Source organism: Anas platyrhynchos, chromosome 2 (genome assembly GCF_047663525.1).
Source record: "Anas platyrhynchos isolate ZD024472 breed Pekin duck chromosome 2, IASCAAS_PekinDuck_T2T, whole genome shotgun sequence".
Taxonomy (NCBI): domain Eukaryota; kingdom Metazoa; phylum Chordata; class Aves; order Anseriformes; family Anatidae; genus Anas; species Anas platyrhynchos.
This window is the reverse complement of record NC_092588.1, coordinates 105,790,526-105,803,025: the sequence shown is the minus strand read 5'-3', so window position 1 is coordinate 105,803,025 and position 12,500 is coordinate 105,790,526. Positions and strand designations below refer to the sequence as shown.

Below are 12,500 nucleotides of genomic sequence, written 5' to 3'. Positions count from 1 at the left end.
GCATAAAAAATGATGCAGCACAAAAACAAAACAAAAACAACAAACAAACAAACAAAAACAACAACAAAGCCACATGGCATGTGTGGTTATAGATGCAGATACAAGATTGTTTAATGTTTCTGGCCAAGACTTATCTAGTACATGAAATCACATTTACAAAAGCTAGACTCATATTTGACCATGTGCATTACTTGTCTATTCAAGTGCAAACATGGATAGTGTTTTCTGTTCTCAGATCCATTGGAAGAGATAGCAGAAACTTCTCCACAGACTGCTGCAAACTCAGCAACAGAACTTCTCAAACAGGGTGCAGGTTGGTAAACTTTCTCCTTGCATTTGACTGTCACTAAGTGTTATATTTTAGAGGCTGGGAAAAACTGATGCTAAGACTGGACTGAAGGATGATTAAAGAGAACGGTTATATTTAATGTTCTGTGCAGAAGTGTAAAGGGCACTGTGAGGATATGTACAAAGTTCCTTCTCTTTTCTGCAACTACCTTCTCAGTTGTACAACCTTGTATCTGCTTTCCCATTGCGTGTCCCATGACAATCTGAGGTACTCTTGGGTTCGTTCCAGCACAGCAATTTGGAAGCAGTGACATTAATTTCATAGTGATAAACTTTGAGAAGATTTTTTCAACCTGCATTCTGTAAAAGTTCGTGAACTATGAGGTCTGCAAATGGCAACAAATGAAAGTGTTCAGTAGGGTTAGAGTAGGGTTAAAGTTAGAAGTAAAAAACACTACTGAAAAATGCTTATCCACCAATAAATCTGAAACAAACAAACAGAAAAACCAAAACCATTGCCATGTGCTTGATGATGTGTGCTGTTAGGAAATATCCAGTACCTTTTCCACTGGATGCTGTTTTATGGATTCTTATGCATACTGCAGTATCCGTTCTGCAAATTAAGTTGTATTACCACGATTTTATTGATATAACAGAAGAGCCCTGAAAAAGTTTCCACCAAATGGTGTGATTCAGGGGACATGGCACTAGGGGACATGGTTTAGTGGGTGGTATTGGTAGTAGGGTGATGGTTGGACCAGATGATCTTGAAGGTCTCTTCTAACCTTAATGATTCTATGATTCTATGATCTAGTCCCATTACAGCAGGCGAATACACTATGTTTGACACTCTTCCTTGAGTTTAGCCTACAAGTGGAGCCACAATCAAAAATGTAGCAGCCAGGCGTATCTTTATCAGAATGCTGCCTCATTGCCCTAACCTATTTTGGGGTGCTTCTGCATGGGGCACTTGCCAAGCTGAGCAGTTCTAGAGAGTGTGTGTGTTGCTCTTTGCTTATTCAGCAATTTGACTTGAAAATTTGCAGTATCACTTCAAATGCTCTAATCAAGCATTTGAGGCAATGGCTGGCCTTACTGATGCCATGCCAGGAATGAGCACCTGTTGGCCTTTCTGTCTAACAGTGCTGATGGTGTTTGTTGTAGCCAACAGCGTAAAAGCCAAGGAAAATGAATTAAAAGACTTCTCCTCTTGAAAACTCAGCAAAATGGGCACAAGTTATCCTTTTAGAAACACTGGTTTCTCTTTGGCAAGGCTTTTCAAATAAAAAGAAAAAGAAATAATTCTTACACCATTTGGGGCAGTATTCAGGTAACTCCTTATGGGGATTGTCATATCATGGATCATTTGGGAATATGTGTTTTTTAGTATGTATATATTTTCTTTTTGTCTTGTTGGTTTTGTTTTTAAACAAGGAGTTGGAACATGATTAGGTAACATAGCTAGGAGATACTGTCAGTCTTTTACCTTGACACATTATTTCCCACTGATTTTCTGTGTTTCAGAGATCCCTATCCAGTCAACAGCTTTCCAGTTGTCGAGTTCCTCACTGAGACATGTAAACTATTCCTTGTCCAAACATACAAGCTTGTGTGGGCACCTGTAGTTTAGTCAAATAAGATGCAGTTTTTCCCTGCCAAACATTTCCATACCATTATCCACCTCACCCTTTTCTCACTGCACAAGCAAAAAAAGATGTTTTTCCTAGAATGATGATTTATATAGATGCCTGAAAAACCTAATAGGCATTTCCAATCGTTCTCTAAATGCAGAAGCTAACCTACAAATCCCAGAGAGTGACAACTGTACAGATAAGTGGCTTTTCCCCAGAACAGACCTTGTTTTATTAACTTTCCTGTTTGATAGCCAAATTTTGTGCTTCAGATAAGTCCAAATTCTTAATATCTGTTTCCACTAGTAGAGTGAAGGGATTTAGTGTTCTGGATAAAGCACATTCCCAGTATAAAAGTAGCACAGGATACTCAAGCTGGCCATATTGCATAGCTATCAGTGCTAGTACAGACATGACTACAAATGCCACCCGTGAAAGATAAGAGCAGCAATTTTACAGGAAAGATACAAACATCTTCCTTTCATTCTAGCTTTGAATACAGTTTCTGTGGGATTGCTGTCATTTGATAACCCATCAACTGTCCAAATCAGAACATGATGTTCTGAAGTGAGAAATATGTAGTCTTTCTCACCACCTTTCATTTTCTGTATTCTACTTTTTAATCTGACATTTTTGCACTTTCCAGAACTTTAGAAGAAGATAAAATTTACTATTTTTGTGCTATGCAAGTAAAGGAATCTACTGTATTTATTGACTGCTTTTGCACTATTACACTGATGGCAATCTAGACAGCAAGGTTGGCTAGGTCATGTAGAAGGTCTCTTGACACCAGTGAAATGGCTGTTGCAAAGGAAGTGAAACCCTTTATATGAGCCTCAAAAGGGGTGAGGAACGTGGCTGGGGAACAAGGCAAGCTTCCTTTGGTGGGAAAAGCTTAGAGCTTTAATGAAGAGCTTTTTAGGTCTGTACCAAACGTACACAGTAATGATGTGAGAATAAGAAAATTTATGGTTTGGAATGTTATTCACAAGTTTGGGTAGACATGGCAGTATGCAATTTAGTGAAGAAGGCCTCTCTGTATGAAGTGTATAGTGATTGATTCAGACAAAGCTATTGAAACTAGCACGCCAATGCACAAATACATTTCCAAGTCCTTTCACTTACAAATCAGATAAATCAAATCTCTGGATCCCTTCTTTCACTGACAACCTCCAGAGCTTGAAGTTACTGGGCTGATAGCCATGCTGGAATCAAACTTACACTTATGCAGTCTGCAAATTGATGATCGCCTAACTGTTTTGAAAATGTCGGTGTCCAGCTGTGTATTTTATGTAGATAGTAATACGAAAAGGCTTTAATCAAATTACAGAATAGCCATATGAAAAAAGGAACTTTTTTATTTAATCTTTGCTTTCATAGCAAGGTTGGCAAGCCAGGATAAACTGATAACTAATCGAATAATAGCATGGTAATTTGCACACACCTGCTGCCAGAGTTGTAAATTCTTTCCTGTATACTTACACAGATGTTTTAACCAAAACACAAAGTTTGTTGGTATCAGTGTTCAGTTATGTATGTGTTTAATTATTTCTGGTGTTGTAGAATAAGACTAAGAGAACTTTTCAATTTCAAAAATGTTATTAATCTGCTTGTAACTTTGACTTCACACAAGTTGGAAGTAATTAATCATGCAAATACTTCTTTTAATACTATACAACCTTTATAATTAATACTGTATAATATTGTATGTCATTTTTACTGTATAATACTGTATATTGTGATACAGTATTATAGTGCTATTATATAATGCCACATAATATTAATACTTACTGCCCTATTGGTCACTGCAGATTTGTTTTGAGGCCAGATTAAAAAATAAATTAACTGTTTGGTAGCTTTAGAAACCAATGAGCTACTTTTTATAGAGATACACCAGAAAATACTAATATCTGTAGGAGAAGAAAAGGGCTCCTAAAATAAATGCATGCAGAGGTAAAGAATCAACCTAATATATTGAGTAGTTAATTCAATTTGGAAGTTGCTTTGTTTGCCCTAAAATTACTGAACATACAAAGCACTATGGAATTATTGAGATATGAATTTTGCAGCAATCCTCAGTTCTTTGAGGGGAGAAGACTGTTACTCTCTTGCTAAACAAGTGAATGGTTTTCTTTGAAGGTAACAAGCACAATTTGAAACTGTGAAATGTATCGATTTATACTGAAGAAAATGTATATTTTCTCATTGGCTGTTGTAACTGAATTAAGAACAACGGGGCAGTAAAAGGCTCCAAAAATGAACTCCAGAATTATCATCTTAAACTATGAAGCAACAGTGAGACATGGTGAAGTACAAATAGATACGTTGTTTTTTTGTCAATCTTCTGTGTTCACTTTGTAAAGGTGGAAATTTTCCATTTTATTTGGTGTTGTTCAGAAAATTCCTGTCTGCTTTCTTTGATGTAATGACCTCCCAAAGTCTTTCCCATCTTTCATTACAGCGTGTAATGTTTGGTATCTGAATTCTGTGGAGATGGAGTCCCTCACAGGCTATCAGGCAGTACAGAAAGCCTTGAGTTTGACGCTGATGCAAGATCCTTCTCCCATCTCAACTGTTGTCCATTTCAAGGTGTCTGCACAGGGAATCACACTGACAGATAATCAAAGAAAGTAAGCAAAAGAAGAATGGGGAGAGAGTATCTGTCCTTGTCTCCAACAAATGTCACTTGCTGTTTTTCCAGTTATTTTCTGCAGTCTCTGTTTCAGAGACTAATCATATATTAGGAGACTACAGAGTATCATTAAAGACTAAATCATATATTAAGATTGCATAAAGAACAACAATGTTTGCTATCCCTCGAGGTTGCCAGAAGCCTGCAGTACTGGAGGATGAATATTTTAAGATGTAGGCATTTCTTCCACGTGGCAGTTTCTGTCTCTGGAAGGTTACTTTGCCATGGCATTTTTTTCATTGTAGTTATTTTATAGAAAAAGGGAAAGTAATGCCTTTGGAGCATTTAATACTCAGTCTATTCAGTGAAGTAATTTATCTTCACAGTAATTTATCTTCACAGTATCCTTCACCAGTATAACTGAACAGAGCTGGACTGAGCAGACACTGTGTATTGCCAGTATTTGAAATAGCGCTTTGGATAGCCTAGTACATGTGAACTACTATGATAAAAAAATAATTTATATTCAATCTGTACTGCATGCTATTAGGGCTACTAAAAAGTATTTCAATTTGAAAACTGATCATTATAGTGGAGGGATGACAGGAAATTATTATGGGTTAAAAAAAAAAAGGTGAGACTTCCTAGTTCCATGGGTTCTAAAACCATTTGTAGCAGATCAAAGACAAAACCTTAAATCATAAAACCATAAAATATTTAGAAACTTAATATAATCAAATAATTCACAAGTTCCAAGAATCTGTATTTCCCACTGATATAATATATAAGCGGTTAAAAAAAGATCATACTTCTAGTTCTTTTTCTTTGCTTAAGGGTTGGATTTGTTATGGTCCAAAACTTAAAGTTACTCTTTTAAATATGGATTGATTTGGTTGGAGCAGTTCATGGAGAGGGACTCTTTACCAAGGAATGTAGTGATAGGGAAATAGGTAAAAGCTTTAAACTAAAAAAGGGCAGACTTAGGTAAGATATTAGGGAGAAATTCTTCCTAATGAGGGTTGTGAGGCACTGGAACAGGTTGCTGAGAAAAGTTGTGGATGCCCCATCCCTGTAAGTGTTGAAGGCCAGGTTGGATGGGGCTTTGGGCAACCTGATTTAGTGGGAAGTGTCCCTGCCCATGGCAGTGTGATTGAAATTAGATCATGTTTAAGGTCCCTTCCAAAGGAAATCATTCTATGACTCATATGGCATTAAAACTGTGACTCAGAGATAATAAAAGCTATATATTGCCATTATTAAATATAGACTAAATATGGTTGATTTTTCAGATCTGTTTATTGTTTTAAATTTTAAACATCTTAACTATTTCTAAAATATTTTATTTCCTCCTCTTCAGACTCTTCTTTCGGCGACATTATCCAGCCAACACTGTTATTTTCTGTGCCTTGGATCCACAAGACAGAAAGTAAGCAAGACAAGTACTATTTCTAATGCGTTATTTGTATTATTATCTACAAACAAACAAACAAACAAAAAAAACACAACAAAAACTAATGGAAGTGTCATTTTATTTCTCCTTTTTTTTTTTCTTTTATTTTTTTCTCATTTCTTTCTTATGGATGTCAAGATGGATGAAAGATGGCCTTTCTGCAAAGTAAGTTGAACCTGTCTGAGTCTCTTGTAACTGAATGTTTTAGGAATATCATTACAGTGATCAGTTTGTAAGTTTTCTAGTTACCTTTGTCACAGATGGAGAAGGGAAAGCAGAATGGTAAAACTCTTTGTCCATTGCAGTTAGACTGTGATTTTAGTTCATCAGCAATTCTGCAAGTTACAGCCTAATTAAGTGATGGTTGGATGGTTGGAACCAGACTTAGTATGGTTTGTTTACATTGCAGGTCTGTGATTTGTGTAAAGTTTCAGAAATGAAAACAGCCATTTGCTATTCAGTTGAGTGTCACTTAGCCACTAAAAGTAACTGAAGCTTACTTGTTTCACATAGACTGTTGGCTTTAAAAACAAAATAAAATCCCCCCCCCCCCCTCCCCGAATGCACTGGAAAAGGTTGCCCAGAGAAGTTGTGGATGCCCCATCCCTGGAAGTGTTTAAGGCCAGGTTGAATGGGGCTTTGAGCAAGCTGGTCTAGTGTAAAGTGTCCCTGCCTATGGCAGGGAGGTTGGAACTAGGTGATCTTTAAGTTCTCATGCAACCCAATCCATTCTGTGATTTGGACCACTGTTTTTAGCTGTCACACAGTACATCCTTTACATCAGATGAAATAGGATTTGTGCATTTGTCCCGGGGCTTTTGGTTTCTACAGTATCTTTTTTGCTTTATGAAATGAGACAATGTCTGTCTGTTCTCTGACACAGTGTGATTGTTGCTCTTGCAGAGTATTTGGGTTTGTTGCCAGGAAGCAAGGCAGCGCCACAGACAATGTGTGCCACCTATTTGCAGAGCATGATCCAGAGCAACCTGCCAGCGCCATTGTGAACTTTGTATCAAAGGTCATGATTGGATCGCAGAAGAAGATGTAACACCCTTCCAGTGCTGACTCAAAGCTCTTTGCTGACTTCATTGAAGGAAAGTGCTGTGAGAAGAAGTCTGTTCAGCAGCAATGTTATACCCAAGAAGGAAAGCAGAGGACAGTCTCTCTGCATTATATTTGCAAGAGTTTAGTCTTTTCTTTGAAGATGACTCTTACTTAGCAAAGCATTATTTGTTTCTTTTTATTTCAAAGGACAGAGCAAAAGAAGCTGTTTGCCACCCAAACCCATGTAGCCCATACCTGAATGAAGCATAAATGAAAAGCTTTTCTCCTGAAGGATTTCTAATATATGTTCACATGCGATTTCTCATCACTTATTGGAGCACAAATATTCACTCACTAGACTGTGCTACCTTTTAGTGCAGCAAATGTTTCATATAACCTCCACAAAGAAACTTGCCATAGTTGCATCAATGGTAGCTATACGCCTTGCAAACACATTCTTGAGAGAATGATGGTCTGAGGAGACCATTTGCTATAGTCTTCATCTTTATGTGAATCAGTGATGGGAACTGAATGGAGGAGGGGGATAATGTATGTGAAAAGAAGGCTTGTGCAAGTTGATCTCTGCTTAGAAAGAAACAGCAATGTGGAATATTCAGGGAGATTGCTCTGTATTTAGTGTAAGCAAGGCTGGCAGTTCTAACTTGAATCATTTTAAATAGGGAAGAGGTGGCAGAAAAAACACATCAGTTGCATGGAAATGTATTCTGTGATTGTTTTTTTTCTGTATTTTTTATACTAAGAGCTAAGGGAAGATACTGTGTTTTAATAATTGCAGGATAAAAATGAGGGAAAAACAAATAAAATTTTATAATTTATATATTTTTGCTGGTACCAAATTATTTATAGTAAATCTCAGATCTTGATATATCGTGTAGATATCCTTAAACAAGAATGTTGTGCTTTGCCCTTTAGCAGTATTTTACATAAGTAAAAGTGTGTATAGCATGTGCCTTGCTGTAGACAATAGTTTCATATTTTGACTTTTGTCTTACTGTGTGACAAGCTACTACCTGTTTCCATGTCTCCTTGTAATGCTATTTTGGTAGTAACATTTGTTCCCCCTTTGAATACTTATGTAAATGTTTTTTTTTAGTCCCCTTTTTATTGAACTTTTGGGGCTATGTTTTTAATTTTCTATTAATCTGTAGGAATTATTTTTATGCTTTATAGAGACAAGAGATCCAGAAGGAATTTATTTTGTTACTCTGTCCCATCTTTTGAGATCATTTGTTTCATAGTTTGTACAGCTGTCACACCTGTACATATCTTTGTATATTTTTCTAAACAAATCTGAATTTTCAATGCACAACAAAATGTTAATTAGCTTTACAGCAATGAAAAATTACAGGAAATGGATAAAGTAGGTTAGAGCGGAAATCTTCACAAGGAAGGTAAGCTTTCACTAGGAGGTCTACTGTATAATTCCCATTCACAAAAGAACAGTTCTAGACCTCCATATCAGAACTGAGCGTGATAAAGCAACTGCAGAGTAACAGTACTGAAAGTTTCATTGCCTCTGTTTCTTTCATGTGTGGTTGTCAACATTACGTTAATGACCTAAGGTTTAAAGTGACTTGCTGAATTGAGCGTACTGGATGCATGAGGCACTGGGTTAACTAGTAACTGTATCCACTTTGTGTATTTAATCCTGTCATCCTCTTTTCCTAAATAATGGCTAAACCAAGTGGAAAACACTAGGCTGTATGGTAAGAATGTTCCACCAATCTGAACTATGTTTGTTCTACGTTTATGTAATGTACACTTGTATAAATGACGATCTGTTTTTCATTAATAGCTTTCTTCCTAATTTCCCTGATTTATCAGGACCATGGAAACATTATTGAGTGACCACAGCAAAAAATACTACCAAATTGTTTAGTTAACAGTTTTGTATAAATAACTGTATTGGAGGTAGGGTGGGGGTGGAGGATGGGACAGAAAAGACAGGTTAAGGATTTGAAGTTCAATGTATTTGGACTGGGAAGTGGCGTATTAGTAACAGTGGGCATTGGATGTTGCAGAAGGGTGAAGCAATCCAAAGCATTGTAGCTACCATTGAAGCAACAAAGGCAAGTGCCACTGATCTTTACCAAATAATTCTGTTCTTCTGACACAGAGGTATTAAATGGTGTTTATGTACTATCCACGCTATTTAAATGGTGTTTATGTACTTTCCAAAAATGCGGTTCTTATTTCTAGGAACTTTGATTCTTTTGAAATGTGGGAAGTTTCCTTTTAGTATTCTTCTGGTGTAGCAAGAACTCAATTGCCTAATCTAGTCAGCCAGCTGGAACCCAGTGAATTTAATCAGCTGGCATCTCAATTAGATTGTCAGTTTTCCTAGTAGAAAAATTTTATGCAATAAATCTGATATGCTGTAAGCATTCAAATGAGAAGGAAATTTTTATATTTTTTCACTTTTGTAGGTGACATTTAAATTTCAGCGTGTCTTATTAGACACCAAGTGTTGGCCTTTGGGCTGAAAATATAGCATAAGTTTTCCCCATATATTGTCATTTCCATTTGAGGCTTTATTTTTTATTCCTAATGTGTTCTTAAGGCCTGCTGAATTCAGGAACATGAGGAAATGAATGCTGCCACTCTTGGTGGTGTTTTCTGGGAGTTCAGATCTATTTGGTAAGTAGGAAAAAGAAGTTGCCCTGTTTCTAAGGGAGTTTTTCTATTATGCATTCCTTTGGATGGTAAATTGTCACATGCTTTTGCTTTTTAAAGAATTAAAAATTGCAGAAAGCAAAACAGTTCAGTATGTACCATTGTGTAGTGTATGTAGACGGATATTCATGAAACTTATGTTCATGGCAAATACAAGATGAAATAATTAATACAGCACTTGCTTTCCAAGGTTTTTGGTAGATGTGTATATGCAGTTTCATGACTAATGCCAGCAAGTTGACACATGTATTTAGCCAGGCTCCTATTAACCTGCTTATTAAATATACTATTATCTTACAGTGTTATACTACAAAAATACTAAGTGTCATGTTTTTAATTACATGGTTCCCATGTATCCAACATTATCATTAAAATTTTATGTTTCCTTCTTGTATTTACCTTCTAAAATAGTGATTTTTGGGGTCTTTTTCTTCAAACTGTAAAGCAGCAAAAGGTCTCCAGTATGTAAATGAATGTTCTATAAATTCTTTGTATAGTCATTTTCTCTTTTCTTCAGATATTCAGATTATAATAAAATTATGAAAGTGAAATTGCACAATACAATGTTACAGGACAGTCTGTTCTAAAAGAAAATTACTTTCTTGCATTCAAAACCAATTAATGACAGAAATCTTGAAGTGAGAACAGGCTGCATGCAGAAGTAAGGGTGTAACTTTGTTTTTTACAGATTTCGTTCAGGAATCTGACTCCACAAAATTCTGTGGAGTCTGAGTTGCTCAAGTCTAGTCAGATCATGTGATTTTCCTAGATCGTTTGCTTTTAAAATAATACAAAAGTGCCTTTTGCCTGCATTGCGTATTTCATTATAAGAAGGAAGAATATATGATATCACCTTCTGAGATGTCTGTACCCATATAAATGATGCCTGTGTAGCCACAGTTCCTCTACCGTGACTACACTGGAAAAACTTCCAGAGAAGTGGAGGTTGGGAGGTGTGGGTGGGTGGATTGGGGGTACCAGTATCTAAGCCCTGACTGAAAGAGTTCTCTGAGTACAAAATCTGTGCATCAGCCGCACATGCAAGGTGTTGAATTATATACATATTTTATTGGGATTATTTCTGAGAGTGATAAACTCTGGTATATCATGCTAATACATTTTTCTGTGAGGTGTTGGCTGGCAGGAATTTTTCATTAAGTATGCTTGGCTGTCATTCATTGCTACAGACCATTGTGAGGTTTATGCGTAGGTGTAACGTTAGAGAATTAATAGCAAAATCATTTATCTTTATCAGAACACATTATAAACTGGAACAGATGACAAGTACACTATAGTACAGTGGATCTTCTGTGTCAGAGTCCAGTTTTCTATTGAAAATCCATTCTTGAATTCAGATATATTTGTGCACACATGTACAGGTATCGCTCCACTTTGAAGGCTGCTCTGGGGTCTCTTTGCTCCAGTGTATAACAATCTTCTTTTAATATTCATTTTAACTGTATTCATGACTAATTTACAGAATCAGAGAAATACAGAATGGGCGGGGTTGGAAGGGACCTCTGAAGATCATCTAGTCCAACCCTCTTGCCAAGCAGGATCACCTAGAGAAGATTGTGTAGGATGGCATCCAGGTGGGCTTTGAATATCTCCAGAGAAGGAGTCTCCACAGCCTCTCTGGGCAACCTGTTCCAGTGCCTCACCACCCTTCTACAGTGACTGGCTCCATCTTCTTGACACTGTTCCCTCAAATATTTATACACGTTAACGAGTGCTACCCTCAGTCTTCTGCCTCTCCGGGCAACCTCTTCCAGTGTTCTGTCACCCTCACAGAAAAGAATTGCCCTCTCATATTCAGCCAGAACCTCCTGTGCTTCAGTTTGTGCCCGTTGCCTCTTGTCCTGTTGCTGGGCACTACTGAAAAGATCGGCTTCACCAAGGTGCTTGAATTAGTATACAAGCACTCTAGAGAGGCTCCCCCAGCGTGCTGAGTTTCCAGAAAGAGTTTTGGGATTTCCCCGTAATGGTGCCTTGTAGGCACTTCCTTGCTCACATGCTGGAGGTGACCCCACACCAGCTCTGTTTTGTTGATTTTGTGATATTTTTCAATCACATCACTTCAGGCCCTTTTGTCATCAACCCTATCCATCACTCCCTCACAGGGCTGCTGGTAGTTCTTTTCGTATCCTCTCATTTCTGGTGTAAAGCCCTCCTTTTAAAGGCACTCATCCTACTGGAAAAAATACCTTTGCCCTGCTTAAAGAGTTGTATCCCATCTCTCTCATGCAGGCATTGATTTACAGACTGGGTCCCATGATCATAAACACCAGAACTTTGTCACTGGCACAAGCTATACAGCTAGGGTATACAGGTGATGAGAGCAGACCCTCGGACTTCAGCAGGAGGTTTCCCAGCACCGAAACATCTTGCTGCATAGAAAAATTCTTAAAAAACAGTCTCATAGCTGAGCCCTAAACTCTCAGTCATACTCTCACATGTACCTATGCTTTGCTCCATGTAACCAAGGCCAGTTTCCTCATCTCCCCAAAAAGTAGCTGTTAGATGAAATCATTGTTCTTGTGATCTGGTGAGAGCTCTCTCGTAACTTTTGACCTCTTTGGTCTCTTTTCATACCAAGTGCCAGGCATTTGAATTAGCAGTTAGAAGTCTGTGAAGAATTTCTTTGAGGAAATTCACTCAACATGTGCCAGTCTCTTTCCTTAGGAGGGAGCTACCTAAACAATTCCAAAAGGTGGTACTGATAATGCAGCAACAAACCAGCAGTATATGGTACATACATGCA

The 12,500-nt window shown here is 37.4% G+C and overlaps 1 protein-coding gene across 11 annotated transcripts in view; it reads left to right on the top strand.

Moving 5' to 3' along the window:
* TNS3 (tensin 3) overlaps positions 1–10,133 on the top strand; it is a 245,005-nt gene extending 234,872 nt beyond the window's left edge. For all 11 annotated transcript variants that reach the window (XM_038173696.2, XM_038173695.2, XM_027451289.3 and 8 more), the window contains 5 exons: positions 236–313; positions 4,381–4,549; positions 5,909–5,977; positions 6,140–6,166; positions 6,905–10,133. In XM_038173696.2, the coding sequence (XP_038029624.2) occupies positions 236–313; positions 4,381–4,549; positions 5,909–5,977; positions 6,140–6,166; positions 6,905–7,049 (488 nt within the window). In that variant the 3' untranslated portion in view covers positions 7,050–10,133. The remainder of the gene's footprint in view (positions 1–235; positions 314–4,380; positions 4,550–5,908; positions 5,978–6,139; positions 6,167–6,904) is intronic.
* The last annotated feature ends 2,367 nt before the right edge of the window (positions 10,134–12,500 follow it).